Source organism: Trichoplusia ni, chromosome 10, assembly GCF_003590095.1.
Source record: "Trichoplusia ni isolate ovarian cell line Hi5 chromosome 10, tn1, whole genome shotgun sequence".
Classification (NCBI taxonomy): Eukaryota; Metazoa; Arthropoda; class Insecta; order Lepidoptera; family Noctuidae; genus Trichoplusia; species Trichoplusia ni.
The window spans coordinates 10,356,688-10,376,911 of NC_039487.1; the positions used below are offsets into that span (position 1 = coordinate 10,356,688).

The following is a 20,224-nucleotide window of genomic DNA, read 5'->3' on the forward strand; positions in this document are numbered from 1 at the left end:
GGACATCATTAAAAACATGATTTTCGGCTTATAAGACTAATCTTAACAATTAAATTACTGTCTCAGATACTTGATCTAATTCTAAGCTCTTAAAACTCAAACTCTTAAGTAAATTAATAATTCAATAATGAAATGCAAATTTTCTTAATCTTCCAACGTGTTTTTAGCACCCATACACATGCAGTATTCATCGCTATTAACAATATTTGTAAGCATTCTCCTTGAACAAAAAAAAAACTCTTCAAGTCTAAGCTAATTTAAAGGAAATTCTTTAAAGACATGTCACGTGACATTCACATCACTTCCATACATATCAGAGAGACACGATCAACATTAACACTCAGAAATGTCTCCAGTCTAGTCGGCTAGCTCGTAAACTGATCGTCAATAGGACAAACTTACAATCTAGCTAGACATATATATAGGTATAGATAAAATAGGAGTGTCTGTTTGTAATATTGATATAACAGTATTTTACTAAATAAAAATGAATTGTATATATGAATTATGTATGTACCATGCGCCAAAATAGCATTATTTTCAGTTTTAGCGTGTCTGTCTGGTTGTTTGTTCCGGCTATTATCTAAAAGGGCCGAACCGATTTTGATGAGACTTTACGGTCAGGTAGCTGATAATAATATAATAAGAAGAACTTTGGCTACATTTATTTAAAAAAAAAAATGTTGAAAAAATCAGAAAAAATACTGATTCACTTTATTATCACTGAGTACAATTAATTTAATAATTTGTCAACGCGGACGAAGTCGCGGTTACGGCTAGTTACTTAATAAATAATTTATAGCTACATTTTTATTCCAATCATGAAACTCGTATATATCGCACACACATAATAAATGTTACACATTACAACAAAGTCGTTGATGGCCGGTGGACCAATGGCAACGCTTGATTCAAAAATCGAATACGTGAGGTGCGCGTGAGCAGAAGATCTACAGAAGTATTATAAAATCAGTCAAGTGCGAGTCAGACTCGCGACACAGTGTTACATCCAAACGAAAATTGGTTACCCATCAAATTTACGTCAGTTCTAACGGTTGCTTAACATTCATCGTGCTCAACATGATGATTTAGATTTTTAGTTGTTATAACGGCCAAAGAACTATATCATCAGTGAAAATTTAAACTGTGATTACTGCGTAGGTTCGTGACAGACAGACAAACATTCAGTCAACAAACCCTCAGTAGTAAGGTTCCGTCTTTACTTTTTCGGTACGGAACCCAAAAAAATTGTGTTGTGCCTTTATCTGGTAAACTACAAATCGAGAACAAATCTCTTCGTTTTTTTGTTGTTTTTATTTTTCTGCCAAATGGAGTGACAGAAAACTATCGTTGACGGTTGACAGCAACATAGAGATACATATCAAAGCAGAAGTAAATACTAGTGTTTCTATAAAGGTGTTGGACAATTTCCTTATATTTATGGTCTATCATTGTCATCTAAATAATAATATTATTGGTCTGTGAATGTCCACATGCAAATCAAAAGCTTCATTCCATATTTGAAGAGGAGAAAGTTTGTATGGACTATAAACTAATACCACGTTACGTTACTCCATAAAGTATTATTTAATTTAGGTTAATACGGAGATCAGGATAGGACGGATAAGAAGTCTTTATATGTGGTAAACTATTACTAGCTGATCCTGCGAACTTTGTCCTACTGGGTTGACAAAAGCATACAAAAAAAGCCTTCAAATTTCTCCAGTCATTTAGCATGAGTTCAATTCAACACGCGTTCAACAGAATTTTATTGATGGACCATTATTGACATGGTCGAAACATCATTATATGATACAATTAAAGAATAAAGAAAAATAGGAATGTTTCTGAATCTGAATCTCGGAAATCTTTACAAACTGTGTTGTGTTTTCAAAAAGCATTTTTTATACCTATATATAACAAGGTACAAGGTATGTACATGTAAATGAGGAACTAAAAAAAATCTACTTTTCTGTTTAATTTCAAGTTAGTGCACGTACCTACTTTTATACGACGTGCGAAAACTAAAGCGACAGAAATAACCGGTAAGGTAATTAAACTCTTAACAAATATTTGGGAAGCACACGGATATTTTTAGACGTATTTGTACTTGATTTTACTTACACAGTGGTAAATATTATAATATTTATTTAGACGATCAAAATTACTGCTTAAACGAGTAATTAGAACATAAAATCTATCAAAGATTGATTTTATAATATTATATGCAATTTAAATTAACTTTGCAGTAACAGCTTTGGCAACAATTCTCTAATCTAGTTTTGGTATATCTAAGAGGTTTGGTGGCATGTTCCTAATATACAAAATAACACCTTTTTTTCTGCAAATAATAAAAAAAACCGGAGTTCATTTAGGACTACGCTTGAGTCCGAAACAAGTCGAAAGATTCCGATAACTATGCATCAGTAAACTGTTCTTAAACAATCAGTACGAAAACCCTTAATATTTTCAGGCCATGAGACTTATTAGAATATTCAAAAGCGTATAATATTTCCCCTAAAAACAGTCAAAGCTACATTTCTAACACCACTACTAGAACAAACAATATTCTAAAACATGACACAGTACACAGCAGCACTCCAACATTCTCGCCACGTACCAGGGCGTCAGATCTAGCAGCCAGAGTGTCTTAACATCCATAAAATCGCTGACATTTAGTCCGTCACGATGAAACAAGGTACAAGCACCCGTTGTCGGCCAACCGGCCAATTATTTTATATATATTGACACCCGTTTCACCTTACTCGTTCAAAGTTGTTCGTTGTAGAATCAAGTATCAAGTAAAAGATATTGAAGTGAGTTTAAATTTAAAGCACGTACAACTGGCGCCACAATATACGCGAAGAAAGCGTCAGAAACTATAAAATCTATGGCGTTTTGATAGGAATAAGGAACAGTTGTGGGTAACACAGTAATACTTATGTAAAATGCTCGTATCAATTCCATCAGCGTATGTTTTATCCAAAACTGTTAAGGTTATGTGATACAACACGTTCAGGTAAGGCTGTATATGATTATATCTACATGAAGATAGACATATTAGGCTGTTGATTTATGTAATGTTTAATAATAGCAGGAACAGCACACTTTTAAAGGCAAGACTTGAATACGTATCGTCAGATGTATAATTAAGGGAATAAATCGACTTAGGAGTAATTACTATATTTTGTTTTTGTATATTTTGATGAACGCTGCCTGAAATGGGCTTAAGGAAATTATAAATAAAGCACCGGAATCCGAATGCCGAAGATTTAGGCTTTTATCACACCGTACGACGTTTTCCTTTACCATTTGCTAGTGGTGTCTTAAAATGATCAAAAAAGTACTTGTATAACTTAATCTGGTTGGTACTGGCCTGATTCGATCGGAAAATGCCGAACTACACGAACATTAATTTTAAGTTCTCATAACAGTGACCTTTCCCCTACAACCTGCCATTTTAACTATGACAAGTTGTCGACAGAAGTGTCGTAAAATATAAAAAAAAAACGCGACAAACGGTAGATTTTATTACTAACTAGCACGGTGTCATGAAGTTTGAAATTATAGGCTTTTGCCTATTGAAAATCAAGTTTATGGTCATCACTATTCATGATGAAGACCATAAAGGACCACCTATCTACCGGTACGTGGTAGGTAATTAGATAAAATTGCCAAACGAAGTACAGTAATAAAGCCCGAGATTATTTTCTTATTAAAGTTTTGCGTTCATTTATTAGTGTATAGTTTTTAATCGCTGATGCGAAAACGACAGGGTGTTTTTTTTTAGTTTCAACTGAGATTTACTTCAGTGTTTTTTTAACGACTCCCGCAGTAAAGAATTTAATCCTTGTGTTGCGAGGGGTTTACAAACATACAAATCACATGCACAAAGACACCCAGACTCAGAACAAGCATTCGTGGATCACACAAATGCTTGTCCTACGCGGGGATCGAACCCGCGACCCGACGCGCAGTGGGTTTGGCGTGGCGACCTCAACCACTCGGCTATCCGTGCAGTCATATGAAATAAATAGTAGTGACGTGCACAGTGGTTTCTATTATTTTTACACGGGCATCAAATAGTGTTGCGTCAGGGTCTATTTGAATCATATTTTTTTCTTTTATGATAGTACTGTACCCAGTATGTGCTATCTTAATTTCCAAGTGATTTGAATTCAATTACATCATTTTAAAGTGATTTTAGTTCAATTAAACCGATGAAAAAAGCCTACAGTAGTAGTATATCTAGCTGCGGTTGCGTAAAGTCATTATTTTCAAAAAACACTATTCGGAATCAACGCTCTATTGCCTTTTCAAAACACAAATATACTGTATGTCATATAAATAAATTTACCTGGTAACAAATCGCCGAACGGTATTTTACCTTCATAAAAATATAATATGTCCCAATAAAATATAATTTAGAACAATAACCATTATAATCATCGCAAAAATATCTTTAACTCTCTCATAAGGTCTGTAACCCAAACTGGGGATTAAAATAATATTTTTGGTATAAAATTTAATCACTTTTCGATAATGAGTCTTGTAGCTATTTCAATAACTCGAAAATAAACTGAGAGACCAAAATCCCTACCAGTAACATTAATACCCTTGAAGGAAAGAGACAGCGCATTACACGGCTTATACCGGCGTCTCGTTTCCACAACTTCAATGGTATTGCTTTAAGAGTTGGAACAAAATGAGTGGTGATAAAATGATCGTAACTTTTAATTAGATCGATTTTTGTACCAGCTTATGGTAATATAAGATGCAGTGACGTCAGATTGGTATGAGTTTAGTTTGACCTCCTTAGTTATTGTAAGCCCTATACAGTATGTTTCATTAACCTGTGTATGATACCTCAAGGACATATTAGTGACTTTCCAAATGAACTGCAATAAAAAATTACGAAAAAAATGTAAAAGTCCATGTCACCACAAAACGTCCGAATATATTTTCCTTAGCATAGAAGTTATAAGCACCTACTATATACTAATATATGAAGCTGAAGAGTTTGTTTGTTTGTTTGTTTGAACGCGCTAATCTCAGGAACTACTGATCCAAATTGAAAAATATTCTTTTAATTGAAATGAAAATTGAATTTATTTTTAATTGAAAATAGACCATTCATCGAGGAAGGCTTTAGGCTATAAACCATCACGCTGCGACTAATAGGAGCGAAGGTACAAAGGAAAATGTGAAAAAAAATATGGCAGGTATAAATCATAACTTATATCTTCTACCCACGGGGACGAAGTCGCGGGCAACAGCTAGTAAAAGATAAGGTCGCGATAAAAAAATTACGCCCTACCGAAAAAATAACCTATCCTTTACAGACTGTTTAAAAAACTCTTATAAGAAATTTCATCAAAATCGATTAAGCAGTTAAGCGAGGTGGAAAAATTAATGAAGTAAGTCATTCTATTGTATCCTATGTGAATGTCACTTAAATGTCTGTATAACTCGCGACTCAAGGATAAAATTATTTTCTGAGGGAAACGGTTTTTTTATTATTTATTATTATTTTAAATGCTTTATTACACCAAAGTTAAGAAATATCGAAGTAATATCTTCATTAAATTATAAACACTTAGTAACAAAATGTTATCACAAAACCATAAATAACTTCCAATCGTTCTATTAAAGGCAGAGATATCAAAGCGGTTGTTCTATTTTTAGTACAACTGCATCGCCCCTATGTCCTACAATATTTAATCGTTTATACACTGACATCGGCACTTTTATTCAGTAAAGAACGCCCATTTTATGACATCCTGCTGCCCCCCGATGCGATAGATAGGATGATGATATTAATAACCTATTTAAAATTAATCGGCAACTGTTCTTATCTATAACCTTGCTTACTGAAGTATGCACTTAATTATTTGATGCCTATGTAACAAGGTTTCCGTAGTGTAGTGGTTATCACGTGTGCTTCACACGCACAAGGTCCCCGGTTCGATCCCGGGCGGAAACATATGATGCATGTTTTTGCACTGCTGAATTTTTTATTTTTTGTAGGTCATTCAATTATTGTTTTGACCAAAATTACATAATCTAGGAACATTTTATATAAGATATACAGTTTATTTATATAGGTATACTTACTGTTAAACGTGTATACATTAATATTGTATTAAAATTAGAATTTAATATATTTTTTTTAATCTAAGATTGTTTTCGATTAAGTAAGCCATACGTAAAATGAAAATAATCCTTATTTTTCGCATTTCTTCTGTATTGAACAGTAACACACCTCTATTATTAAATAACAATAAATAACCCATTAAAATTAAAACTAAAAGCATTTGATAAAGGCAATTCCACACGTGCATCGCCCGCATGAATTAAACAAAAATAATAATAATTCGTTCAAAAAATTCATTTGCATAAAAGAGTCCTTTAACAATACTTCGCGGGGCGCCTGAACAATCGCCCTATTGTTCTTAAAAACTCGAAAAATAATTAAAACAATGAGCTCGCAGTGTGCACTAAGCTTTAGAGCATTTAAAATGCGGGCGCTTTTAAAAAGTTGTAAAGAGTTGATATTGGATAGTGACGTTAGAACAAAGATTCCGGATTATTGTAGAGAAATAAATGATTCAGACAGACCTGCGAAAAGGAACTTTATGCCCCATATTAAAACTAGATTTTTTTATCGATAATATGGTTTGGAAATTAGTTGGATTCGATTAATAAAATTTGTGTTTACTATACTTATATATTACAGATATGATCAAAGTGGCGTTTAGGGAGGTTATGTAAATCAGTGATCAATATAACTCTGTGTTTCGGAAGACTTTTTTTTAAGTTTTGACAGCCGTACGATTAGTTAGAGGCTAGAATAGAACTAGACTGAATAAGGGGTTTCGTGGTGCCCAGGTAACTGGGTTGGGGAGGGCAGATAGGCAGTCGCTCCTTGTAAAAGACTGCTACTTAGCTGCATTCGGTTAGACTGGAAGCTGACCCCAAGATATATGGTAAAAAGGCTTGGATAATGATGATATAGACCGCTAATTAAAATGTTTGAATTAATTATGCAGTTTTTATCTATCCATAAAATCTATCAAGTTTCAAATACAATTTCTGTCATTAAAAAAATCGAATAAATACAAGTTAATTAAAATCAATCTCAAATCTATATTTTATCGACGAACTATTCAAATTGACTTTTATTCAACATAAAAATAATAAAAAATACTATTTGAAGTTGGGCGGGTCAAGTCACGACATATTAATAATAAAAAAAAAAACAAGAAAGTTTCTGGGTATGTAAAACTGTTTGTTACTAATTCATCAATTTTAATGAAAATTTGTGTGGAGACTGTTTTAACATGAATTTATAATTATTGCATTTTAATTGACTTGTTGGTGTAGTGGCCTTGACTGCAAAACAGAGGTCGTTTTTTCGATTCCCACCCAAGGCGAAAAATTGTGGGGAGAGAAGCTACAGTTTGTTCTATTTCGAGGTGTTATCATTTTTTGTTTAAATTCCTTAATTAAGAAGTCTTGAAACGTTACATAATTATAGCACATATATTCCTGTGCATATAGGCAAAGAAGCTATCACACAATATAAAAAAAATCTTCATTTCAGAATAGGGATGATGACAATTTTTTTTGCAGTGTCAGCCTTGTAGTTTTTTGTATAATAATGGATATTTATTTTTTAATTTGTCCCACAAACGTAAATTGACTAAATTACAATGAATGAAACTTACGCGTGACGTCACGATTGAGTTTAAATTTTACTCTATCGTGACGTCACAAGCCCCCTCTCGTAAACTTTAAAGCAGTTAATCTTTGTCAATTCTAGTTTTTCTGAAAAACAAAAAAACCCGTGTCTCATACTTATCAATTATCTAACTGAGGGACTAATGTTTTTTTTTTCTTTTTATACCCAGTCATCATTCCTATTCTACCTATGCAACTGTGTTTCGAACCGAAAACAAACAAAAAAAACCCACTTTACGTTAATACACAGTACAAATTACATAGATCGATATCTGAGCGAGTAACAGTTTAATAGAAATTAATTTCTAATAAATAGTCCACAACTTACACTATTATTATATACAATAAATAAAGGTTTCTCTATAAAACCATTAAGGACGCATCATTAGTCTCGCCGCCGTATACGGTGAAGAAAACGTACGAGCTAGCCGGACCGGCAATTAATATGTTTGTGATACTACTTCTCCGGTCAACGTCCGGGTGTGGACTGCGATCGGAATTTTAAATGTGTGGATCATATTTTTAATCATCTTATGTGTTTAAGCAATTTGTAACTCGGAAACGGCTAAAACGATTTTTATAAAACTTTGTATTTTTACGGTTTCGGGGTGATAAATGGAACTAGCTAGTATTTAGTTGTTATTTTTATTAATAAATATCCTCGTTTTTTTAATTTGTTTATTAGTTTAAATATAGAATACAATTTTTACAAGTTATTAAAGTACTGAACGTTGCTAAAAACACAATTTATCACAAAAATAGTTTGAGAGAGCTGAATATAATTTTACGTAACAGTTTTCGTACCTTCTTATTAAATTTGTCTGATAAGATTAAAGATTTTTGCATGATATAATATTTTTTTCCTAACTTTAAAACTATCAATTTTTTATACCCAAACTTAAAGTTAACATTTTTGGATACGCTGTATATATTGAGGGATAAAAAACTTACAACTATGAGCTGTAGCCTCTCCATATGAATTAGGATTTTCAGATAAATCCGATAAGATTGGGTTTAGGTTTGGTAAAAGTGGTAGGATTTCATAAGGATGAAAAATCTAAGTTAATAACACAAGACTTAATAAGAACAGATTCACCATCATTTTCTATTAGAAATATATAATACATCAGTAGTCTGGAGTCAACAGTTTCTTCACTATAACCAAATGATTTAAGGGTTTGAAATTCTGAGTCCGGTAAAGCAGTCGATGACTGGGCTCAGATAGAGTCATCATAGTCAACACAGAAAAGAGTAGAAACGCAACTTTCCTATTAGTACCTCATTAGTTAATTTTGTAATTTACACAAAATCTTAATAATATTATTTATACTTTATTTTATAGGCGAAAAAATACATCATTTACAAAACCTATACAAAAACCTTTTTCCTCATACGTTGCAACACCGCGCCACGCCACAACCATTTCTAAAAACTAATTAATGATCTACAAAATGAATCATTTGATGATGAAACATTGGCCAATAGGTACGTCAGACACTAACGGACAATGAAAGGGGGATTGTTGGAAATTTACTGTGTTCTTATAGGTATATTTGAATACTAGCTGTTGCCCGCGACTTCGTCCCCGTGGGTAGAAGATATGAGTTTTGATTTATACCTGCCCTGTTTTTTCCACATTTTCCATTGTATCTTCGCTCCTATTAGTCGTAGCGTGATGGTTTATAGCCTAAAGCCTTCCTCGATTAATGGTCTATTCAACACAAAAATATTTTTTCAATTTGGACCAGTAGTTCCTGAGATTAGCGCGTTCAAACAAACAAACAAACAAACTCTTCAGCTTTATATATTAGTATATAGATTGAGACCGCAATATAATGTGATTCAACCTGGGGTAGGTAATACTAAAATCTCTGGAAGTTCGAATAAGTAGGGTAAGTTACCGGCGTCCTAAGGAGACACTTTCACAATTATAATACGATTGCACAGTGAGCTGAGTGACGTCGTCGGTTCGATCCCCGCGTTGGACAAGCGTTTGTATGATCCACGAATGCTTGTCTTGAGTCTGGGTGTCTTCATGCATCTGACTGGAAGTTAGTGGAACTCCCCGCGAGGCAAGGATTCAATTGCTTACTGTGGAGTTCAGTTTAAAATCATGAAACGCGAGTTCGACTCCCGCATGGCACATGCATTTGTAGGTATCACACTTTTTGTGAGGATTTTCTTTGAATGCTAAGAAATTTAGAAATTAGATGTGTTATTTACACGGATAAAAATCAACTAGGTACTCTATTTTTTTAATAACTATAAATCTAGACCTTTTTGCAAAAAACGCTAAATGTTGCGATGTCTGATTAAAATAGACGCCTGCTTTTAGATATTTAAATTGTGTTGATGTGATGTTTAAAAACTACAGTGATTTCGACGTCACCTACATTTTTTATGATAATAACACCATATTTATACATTCTTCCAATCAACAGCTTAACATAAATTGTCAGCTTGTGCAACAGTTTTAATTTCAAAATAAAAGTACAATGGAATAACTATTATTACCTTGTTACAACCAGTTTATTTTTTTCTCTATTAATAGCAAAAAATGCATACCGCATCCATTTGGACCCCACAGTTTTAACCCGTCAATCCGTTGTGTTTTAATACCATATTTCGTGCACGAATTCTCCGTTGCTTATTTGCATATGCGATGGTTAATATGACCCCACAATTTTTTCTAGGCACTCTAAGTTTATAAGGAAAAAATGGCCAAAGGGGTAAGATTTTTTCTTTATATGAAAAAAAATAATTGTCATTATTGAAAAAGTAGAGAAAAAATTGTTCTTTTGTTTTTTTTTTGTTTTAAGCACATCTGCTGTTTTTTTTTTTTTGCATTTTTATTGGTTCGTCATTATGTTTTTGAGAGTATTTTGTGTTGCATCCTAATTTGCATATTAAGAACTCATTGTTCTCACTCAAATCAAATACATCTGCAAACCCAGTTTCAACGAACATTTTGCATATTCTTTTTACTATTATTAGTTTGTAACATGTTAAATTTAACTTTTAATAAGTTATTAAGTATTTTTTGTTAGTTATTTGGTTACAACGCAATTTATTACGAACGGACATAAATTATCGCGTCGAAGAGATATAGAGGCGTCCACGAAACTTACGTATGTAATATGTTTCGAAATTATTTAGTATTTAACAGTCAATTTGTAATATATTACGCTATTTAATACGAACATAAATTGTACACACCTAGGTAAGATTTATGAATGATAAGATTAGAAAACATTTTTGATTTACATTTTGTTTTTTTTTTTTCTAATAAATCTACCTGGTTTCATGTTTAATGTAAAAATATGTATTTTTTAGATATTCTAAAACTAACATAGAATGAAATTTGCAAAAGTAAACGCCGAAACTACCGAAGTGATTTTGATCAAATTTGACAGCATTATAGTTTTTGTCAAATTGATTTGTGCATATTAAAATTCTTAACAACATTTTATGGATTATAAAACGAGCAACTTGAAATAAAATACCTGCACTCCATTCACAAATGTATTTCTATATAAATAATTTTAGTTAACAACATCGTTTAATACTGTAAGGATATTTTAACCATAAAATTATGCGCGGCAAATAACTACCAATTACAAGTATTTTATCAAATTTGTAACAGCATTCATTAGGCCTGTAATCACCCTAAGAAAGGCCTGATTATCATCTATTACTATAAAGTATGTATATATTAGCTATTACTAAACTGGATATAACTGGTACAATCCGGTTTTGTACAGGTTCACTGGCCGTCAACTTTTTCAAATTTAGTCAACATTGAGATTAAAATTATTGGTCGCTAAGACCGGTTGGGCAAACGACGGGTTAAGTTTCTTGAGAGTTGATAGACCTTTTCTACATTTTTTGGGCTTGGTACTTTGGTAAAGAGACTAATGATTTGCCTTCAAATCAAATCATACGATACATAGGAATGCAGATATGTTAGCATTTACCCATAAAATGCGACGGTTCGCGGGTTCGATCCCCGCGTAGGACATTTGTGCATTTGTGTGGTCTAGTAATGCTTGTCCTGAGTCCCGATGTCTTTTGGAATGTGACTTGAATGTTTGTGAAATTTCCGCAACACGATAATGAAAGTCCTTATTGCGACTCGTTTAAAAACAGTACTGTCAGTCGACCTAGGTACAAGGAGTACTATCAGTCAAAATTACTTCTAAAATACTTCTGTAAGTTATAAGCCTTTTGAATCAATTTTAGATTTCTTATGCCTCATATACATCTTTAGGTAGTCTCGTATATTTATGATCTTCGGATATTTATGATTGAAATGTTTGAATCCAGTCTGCAGCTCACACGCCTGCCATTTACCTACTATTGACTTTTCCCAAAGAAACGTCAAAGGAACTTGCCAGTAGCATATCTCCACAAAAGAAACACAATCGAATCTCAATAAGAAAAAAACAACCCTTGGATAAAAATAAAAATTTGAATAAACTTCACATAATTTGCATACGCCACGGCAAACGTGAGAAATGTAACACAATACAACATTCTATCGAAACCGATTGATAGCTTTTATATTTATGTAAATATAAAATACATTTAAATTTTAAATTCACTTTATGTAAATTTTTTGCATGTCTTATTTTTGTACCTCAAGCAGTTGAGGGTTACGTTAATTAGATGAGTAAATTCAGGTAGTGTTTGATACAAAAAATCAATTTCAAAATAATTTAATCGTTTTTTTTTTCATACAGCATCTTTAGGGTTAGAGGCGACGCGCGACGGTATTGCGATATCTTACAAATGCAAAATCAAAAACTGTAGAGAAAAAATTTCTTACGGTTGTTGATTAGATAGTACATACACTGCAGTATAACTATAATCAACTTAATTCAGAGATTTAAGTTAACAAAATGCATATTTTTATATAAACACATAAATATTTACGATAACCAACTGTTTCTTTGTAAAAATAATTACAACATAAATATTTGCAACAAAAAACAAATACTTTTCTCGAAAATAAAAAAAAATCTACAAAGGTAACGAACCGATAAATTCATTTTATATTTTGTTAAATTAACTCTTTTCGCTATTAAGGTTTAAAGCGAGAGATAAACTAAGATCTAAGGTACATATCTATGTTAATATTTATACATAAAGAGCTATTATTTAAATTAGTAATGCCAAGCAATCATTTGATTTTGAAATAGTAAAATTAATTTACATTTATGCCTAATTATCAGAGTAACAAAATAGGCGGCATGTATTTTTATTATTATTATGCAACATTTTAAAAAGCACTTTTCTTTATTGCGGTTTATACATTAAATTTTGTAATTGTAATATTTTATACTGCATTTAAGTGTTTTACCATATTTTTGATATAAAAACACAGGCCTAGTTTAATATTATATTTAAATGCTGTATTTTAAATAGGTATACATTTTAGTCATTTAATTGACTAATAAAATTTTATAATCATTTTATACAAAACGGTTCCTTAATTTGGATTTATTGTATGGACTTCTCTCCAAATATAAAACAAGGCCAAATGGTCTATCATTCGTATGTTAAACAAATAGTAAAAGTTAACTTGCAATAAAAATATTTACCTACAAATGTAGGCCCACCCTCAATGTCCTCATGTGGGTATTACTCGCCCCCACGCAGGGGAAACTTCGCAAAATCGCCCTTTGCCAATCAATCGCAACATCGACTCACGATTGGTTACCCCACACATCCCAACACACACCATCCAACATAACTAAACCCCTAAATCACGAGTAAACCCCAACAAATACTGTGAGAAACATAGGGTGCTAGAGCTCATGACAAAATGGTCACGTATGAAGCATTTTTTTTATTTTTCTTGATTTCCACCGTTTCGGGCATCCTCGGCAAACCTCGTGGGGATTCGACCAATCAAATTAAATTTGCGATTGACGTTCGAATGCTATTGAATTTTGAATCAGAAAAAAATAATTTAATTTTTTTTTTACTGACTACTCAATTTGCAACATGCAGTCGATTAAAAAAAAATAGCTGTCACTGTCAATGTCTTTGTAAAACGTCATGAAAGTTAAAAAACCGTATTAACCCAGGCAAAGCCACGGTTCCAAGCAAGTTCTGTACAAAGATTGAAACGTTACAATTAAATTCGATTTGTTTTTAGGCCGAACTTTTTGCAGTTTACATATTGATTGATCGCAGTCATATTAAAAGTCAAATAGGTTATTAAGACGACTTCATTTCTGGAGGTGTGTCTTGGCTAATAGCTTATGAATAAATTAGAATTCCGATATATATTTTACAAACCTGATACGTTGTCAACAATTTAAAAACGAGTTGAATTTTTAAGCGAATTTATTGATGACATTAACTTGAGATTTTTTTCTGGTTTTAGAGTGGGTTAAAATTAAAACAGTTTTAATCAGATTTTTTCGAATATTTAAATGTTATTTTATGAAGATGTTTAATGTTATTTTTTAGTAAATAATGTCATATTCTCTGTGCGAGATATTATGCGCTGTTCTTGAAATTGCTAGTCCCATTGTTTGCTTATTTTTACATTATAAACTTGCAATGAAAATGCATATATTATTATTCTTTTAACAATAAGACCAATTTTATATAGATATCCGAGTCTGAATCTAATATGTAGTTATGACAGAAGTCACGCCATACAGATTTATTCATTTTTAATTGTAAGTATAGTATGTGGCCATTGTATAAAAAAACACAGCGCATCTCACGTTTAAGTACCCATTAATTTTAACAATAACTGTTATTCACGGAAAACAATTGCAAGGAAAATGTTAAAATAACGACTATCCTGTTTGTTGCATTGTCCTACTTATTTCACAGCTTTAATAATTAAATATATTCAGATTGAAAAAAAAATGAAATTAAACCTTAAACTCTCAATCTTAAAGTTGATATTTTCTAAACCAGATAAAATCTAAAAACAATCAAAATTCTTCAAAATGTACCGTGTAATTGATTCTTCTACTGCCCCTAACCGAACAGCTGTACTATATTTAATTTACTCACAAACAATAGAAAACGAATGAAATACTATAACGTAACTAACAATCACGACGGTTGTTAAGCGATTGCTAAGAATTAGTCGTAAATTTACACATTAAGGATCTGTGAAACAATTCTATTTTTATCTTACCTCATTGTCAATATCAAGCAATATTAAGTCTGCACGAATAGCCATGATATAGTATAGGTATCCACTCCATATCCACTGTGCACGACGTGTCGCGGGTTCGATCTCTGCCTAGGACAAGCATTTTTGTAATCCACAAATGCTCTGGATGTGCATGTGTCTTGAGTATTTGTGAAAATTCAGTGAAACAAGGATTAGACTCTTAAAAGCACTTACATAGTTTAAAAAGTCTTCAAAGACGGAAAAAAATATCCATAATTATTGAATACTTCAGATAGTTTATTAACGCTGTACTACATACCGACACATTCTAAATACAGTCACAGAAAAAAATCAAAACCATTATTCCCTTTTAATCAAATTCAAACTCACCCAACAACTATTCATCTTCCAAAAAAAGTTATAACAAAAAATGCTAAACAAAAACCAATGCTCTCGCGGTCCCGTGACAATATTCAAATTTAATCGTTGCAACCGGTCGCAGTCGCCTTTTAAACAATAAGGCAGCCGTCGTTAGATCACCTATGATTACACAGGACCGCACCCCAACAGGCAACCCTTCTGTTCATTACGAACTTACGTGCTTTAAACAACGCGACCTGATTCGTTTTTATTCTGTACTCGTTCCTATTATTTTAAAGTGTGACGTCGGTTTTTGTAGAGTGATTAAGCAGTTTTGATCGTTGGAAGATAGTTTCTTAGAACATTTTTTTCATTTATACAATAAAGAAGCGTTTTGAAAAAAAATCTAATTGTACATTTATGTTTTAAATAACTCTTTATAAATATTACTTCTGGTAACATTAAGGTAGAGTTTACAAATTCATGACGTACGTTTTGTATATAGAAAACCTAAAGGAACACATTTTTAATATAAAAAACTTTTGGTAACAAACATTTGATAAGTATATTGTGATATTTAAATAGCAAACCTTTTTAAACCTACGATCAAAACTACTCAGTTTCACTATAAATAGTGCGACGTTACTATGACGTATCACCATTTCTACCATTTAATACCAAACACCGTGTTCTTTGTTTTAACCCCCGTGGGGTAGAACAAATACCATTTTTATTAAAGAAACAATGCGAGGAATCCCTTTGAGAGCACCACGTATGAATGTGTGGTAAATGTAATTAAAAACTGCTTTAGGAAGGCTGTAGCTCCATAAAGTAATACAGGGTAGCCGGGTAAAGTATACGATACCCGGCGAATAGTAGGTTAGTAACTAAAGTCTTAATTTGTATATTTCATGTAGTATAGTTTCACAAATGCATGATTTATAAGAATATTACCGTGGCCATAATTAGAGTTGCTGAAATTATAAATATACTTAACCAAAACGGCCTGCCGAAAAAATACCATATTAAATAAATGCTACGAGAGAGAAAGAGAAACACGATGTGATCAGAGCAGTCGACTGATCAAACAGTCTGTTTATGGACGAACTAATCCTTCAAATTTTTAAGAAGTTTCAACTACAGGTATGTAGGTCAATCTAAGCACCACAGAGGTTGCGACACAATCAACATAAAATAAAAAGAAAACTATCTTGACAAGTTCTAAAAAAACTTCACATTGACTGACTAATAAAATTATTTAAAATTATAAAAAAAATCATGTAGTAAAACGTTATATAAATCAAATATGATGAACGGTGCGAAACGTGAATCGACATGTCTGTGCTTGTAGTAATATTAAATAGACAATAATCACAATGTATGACGTGCCTGGAGACTACTTACTGACATACGATTCTAAGTTTACGGAACTTCATACAGATAGCTCAGACTTCGAAGATTCGTGTCCAGCACCTATCACACCCAAGCTCGGTAACCACAGCCTCATAAGACGAAAAGTAAAATCTAAAAGAAAAACCAGCACAGCCTCGTTCAACGGCCAGTGCACAGTCACTAATGCTAACTCCAGAGAAATGTGGGAGTCACAAACTATCATAAGCCAGGATGGTAAACAGATCGATCTAGAATTCCATCGGAAATATCAAAATAGAAAGTCAAAAGTATTAGACAGCGGAGATCAAATAGAAACAATCAGATCCAAACGCTCGCTGATGCGACACAAAGTACTGCCGTGCCTATCAAGCATATTTGGACGACCGAGTACTAATGTTAAACAAATGTCAATTATAAAGGAAAACCAAGTCGAAAACGCAAACACAGATAGCGGTTGTCAAGCGAGCTCCGTCAATTGCGAACACAAAATAAGGAAATTTAATAGAAGACAGCAGTGCTATGCCGTCCAACCTGTTTATGCCGTTGAAGGAAGCGCTCATGCCAGGTCGCCTTCATTTCAACACACAAAAATTATCCGAGAACCGTTGGTGACCCACAAAACGGTTGAAAACGAGTATACTAACGTAAGCTATAGTTTAACGTCGTCCTCAGATGGCACTGGCTCCCGGAATTTCCTGGCGCGGAAGAAGGAAAAGAATAAGAAAAGTATGACTAATGAGTCGTCTAAAATTGAGAAGGAATACTTGTGGTATGACGAGGGCCCGACCTTGAAACACACAGAACAGCAATGCCCATCGAAACTGAATCGGACAACCACACCGTACCACATCTACTCGAACCCCTATCAAAACCAAAACCAAAACCAATATCAGCAGATGACTACCACGGGATGTTCACCTATGGCATCTAGTAACATAAGTGGCAGTGAGTTGCCCTCTACGTGTTCTGGTTTCTGGGAGTACTTATTCAACAAAATCAATGCGAGATATCAAAATGATGCTAATGCAACGTTCAAGCCTTGCAAGTGTAATACCATTGTTGAAAAAAGTCCCCGCTGCGATCCCGTTCAATGTGAAAAATTTTCTCAACCCGAACAACAAAACTTACAACAAGACGTACAACAGTACAACTATCGGGACTCTGCTCCGGGGCTAGGGGTTGATGAATGCGCATGTGCTCCTAAAAAAGGAAAGTCGAAAGACAAAGTTGAATGTAAATGTTACGACGGTTCCAAAATGCCTCCTCCTCTGCCCCCTCCCCCGCCTCCACCACAGGCAATGCCTCAGTCACAACCCTTCCAATACGGCCACGGACCGGCAACATCAGGCGACGCCTCGCCAAGACCCTGCCAAATACCTCACGATGAGATAACGAAGACCTTAAAACAAAAGTACAACGGCGAAATACTTTGCATACATAATCCACCTTGCGTGCTGATAAACGGATGCCTGAACTTACCGCCGGCTAAAGAAAAACTTACTACAGACATGTGGCCAGTGCTGCAGGAGTGTAACGGTTACCATATGTACCCGAGATCATCGGCGAGAGATACAGACGACATTCATTATGGTCCTGATTCTTTTGAACTCCGGCAATGTCAGATTACTGATGAAAGCTGTCAGTATTTCCCACCACCCAGAGAGGCATCAGTTAAGAACGCGGATGAAGGCTGCCAGTATCAAGTACCGGAGGAAGATTCGAAAGAGATGATGATAAGTGAAGATGGGTGCCAGTACCGTCAATCTCAATATGAAATTCTAGCTAAAAACTATACTTTTAATGAAGGCTGCCAGTATTGCACACCTAGAGATACTGTTACGAGGAAATCCTTACAACTAAAACGAGAGAAGATCATACAAAGCATCTGTAACCACAACCCTCCTTGTGAAGTAGTAAGAACCTGTATGAAACCAAAATATGACCCACAGCTGCAGAACTCTTGTGTGCATGTGCCGATGTGTGAAAAAGTACCCTTGTGCCTGATGGATCTGAAGAATCAAAACCAGCCTGTTGGACCCTGCCAACATAAGCCCAAGTGTGCTGAAGTGCCGATATGTACGAGGAACTTTATAGTACTGACGGCGAAGGAAGAGGCGGCTACGCAGGTGCGGCCGAAAGGCAAGATGGTGTGCAGACACGAGCCGCCCTGCATCATGATCCCCAAGTGCCTGGCGCGCGTGTGCGACAGCTACATGCCCTACGACGCCATACCCGACTGTGTGCACCAGCCCATGTGCGAGATGATCCCGGCGTGCTGCAGGAAGTCAGCCAAAGAAATGGTTTCTGTTTGTTCCCAATTCCCGAATCAATGTTGTATAACTTAAAGCACAAGGTTCAAAATCCAGTGTACATTTGCGTGATTATTTTTAACGTGTAGCGTGTTGGTGCTAACTCAGCTAAATTGCTAGACAAACATAGTGTTTTACTGATTACATACGAGCGTTGTACACACGCTATGTTTTACCAAACTTTGAATTTTTTATGCCGTTACGAATGGCGATTGCCTCTAGCCTCAGACGTTATTGAATATTTTGGTACCAATAATTTAGGTGTACCATTCCGACCCTCGCTGTATCATTGTATGTTTGTGTGTGTGGGTAACCACGTCTAATTTTGATACAGTCATTGTTCTCATGACTGTCAGAGCGATACATTGTTCCTATTATAATTAGTCTGTTTATTAAAACTGAATCACTTATCCTAACAAGCTTGCCTGTTCAATGCAACACATGCCTACAGAACCGCTTTGGTCGCGAGTGGGCAGCTCGTACTAATTAAACTGTATCTTCTAGAGTTCGATGTCGGTGGGTGACAATGTGCCCATCGGGAAACAGCCGAAAGTCCCAGTTTATTACCAGAACAAAATATTGAGAATGATGACTTTAAAACGTAAGAAGTGAGTGTCGAGTGAAGAAACAGTGCCATAAATAAAGTTCATAGTCAGTCCATGCTTGTTTCATTTACCTAATCCAAAAATTTGAATTTCCAGAATTACACTTAGCTAATGTCGTCCTAAGATGTATATTTGTCCCTACATCATCTACAGGGCATTTACTGTGCGTCGCTATTGAATTCGTACGTGTACTATACACACATTTAAATGCCTTATACCTAAACACTATATCAACATCTAAGGCATTGGCTTAACTAGCCTTTGAGTCATGTATTAACAGCAGATCCATAACACGATCCTAAATAACCTAATCACTATATAAAAGTGATATAATGATCGCTGTTCACAGAGCATGATCGCCCAGGTTTGTGCAACCATTAGATAATTACGCTTCACTTGTATACCGTACATATAAAAGTACATATCTAAACTCTATACTTACTAATATATAAAGCTGAAGAGTTTTGTTTGTTTGAACGCGCTAATCTCAGGAACTACGGGCTCAAATTGAAAAATTATTTTTGTATTCAATAGACCATTCATCGAGGAAGGTTTAAGGCTATATAACATCACGCTGCAACTACTAGGAGCGAAAATATAATGGAAAATGTGGCAAAAACGGGGAAAAATATTCTTCTAATAATCTTCGAGGGCTGCCGTTCAAAAATTCCTAT

General features: G+C 34.1%; 1 protein-coding gene and 1 non-coding gene across 2 annotated transcripts; both read left to right on the plus strand.

The window, feature by feature from the left end:
* The first annotated feature begins 5,910 nt into the window (after positions 1–5,910).
* On the plus strand, positions 5,911–5,983 carry Trnav-cac. Its single transcript has one exon. It is a non-coding gene; the product is annotated as a tRNA-Val (tRNA).
* A 10,489-nt stretch (positions 5,984–16,472) lies between these two features.
* On the plus strand, positions 16,473–19,603 carry LOC113498248. Its single transcript, XM_026878191.1, has 2 exons — positions 16,473–18,936; positions 19,450–19,603. Exons 1-2 carry the CDS (start codon positions 16,621–16,623, stop codon positions 19,555–19,557), a joined length of 2,424 nt encoding a protein of 807 aa, XP_026733992.1. The 5' UTR covers positions 16,473–16,620; the 3' UTR covers positions 19,558–19,603.
* The last annotated feature ends 621 nt before the right edge of the window (positions 19,604–20,224 follow it).

Bases quoted from the DNA above. Each gene is read 5' to 3' on its own strand.
- LOC113498248 (XM_026878191.1), top strand. From the start codon at position 16,621: ATGTATGACGTGCCTGGAGACTACTTACTGACATACGATTCTAAGTTT. The intron at 18,937-19,449 runs GTTTCTGTTTGT...TGTATCTTCTAG, and splicing joins GGAAGTCAGCCAAAGAAATG to AGTTCGATGTCGGTGGGTGA.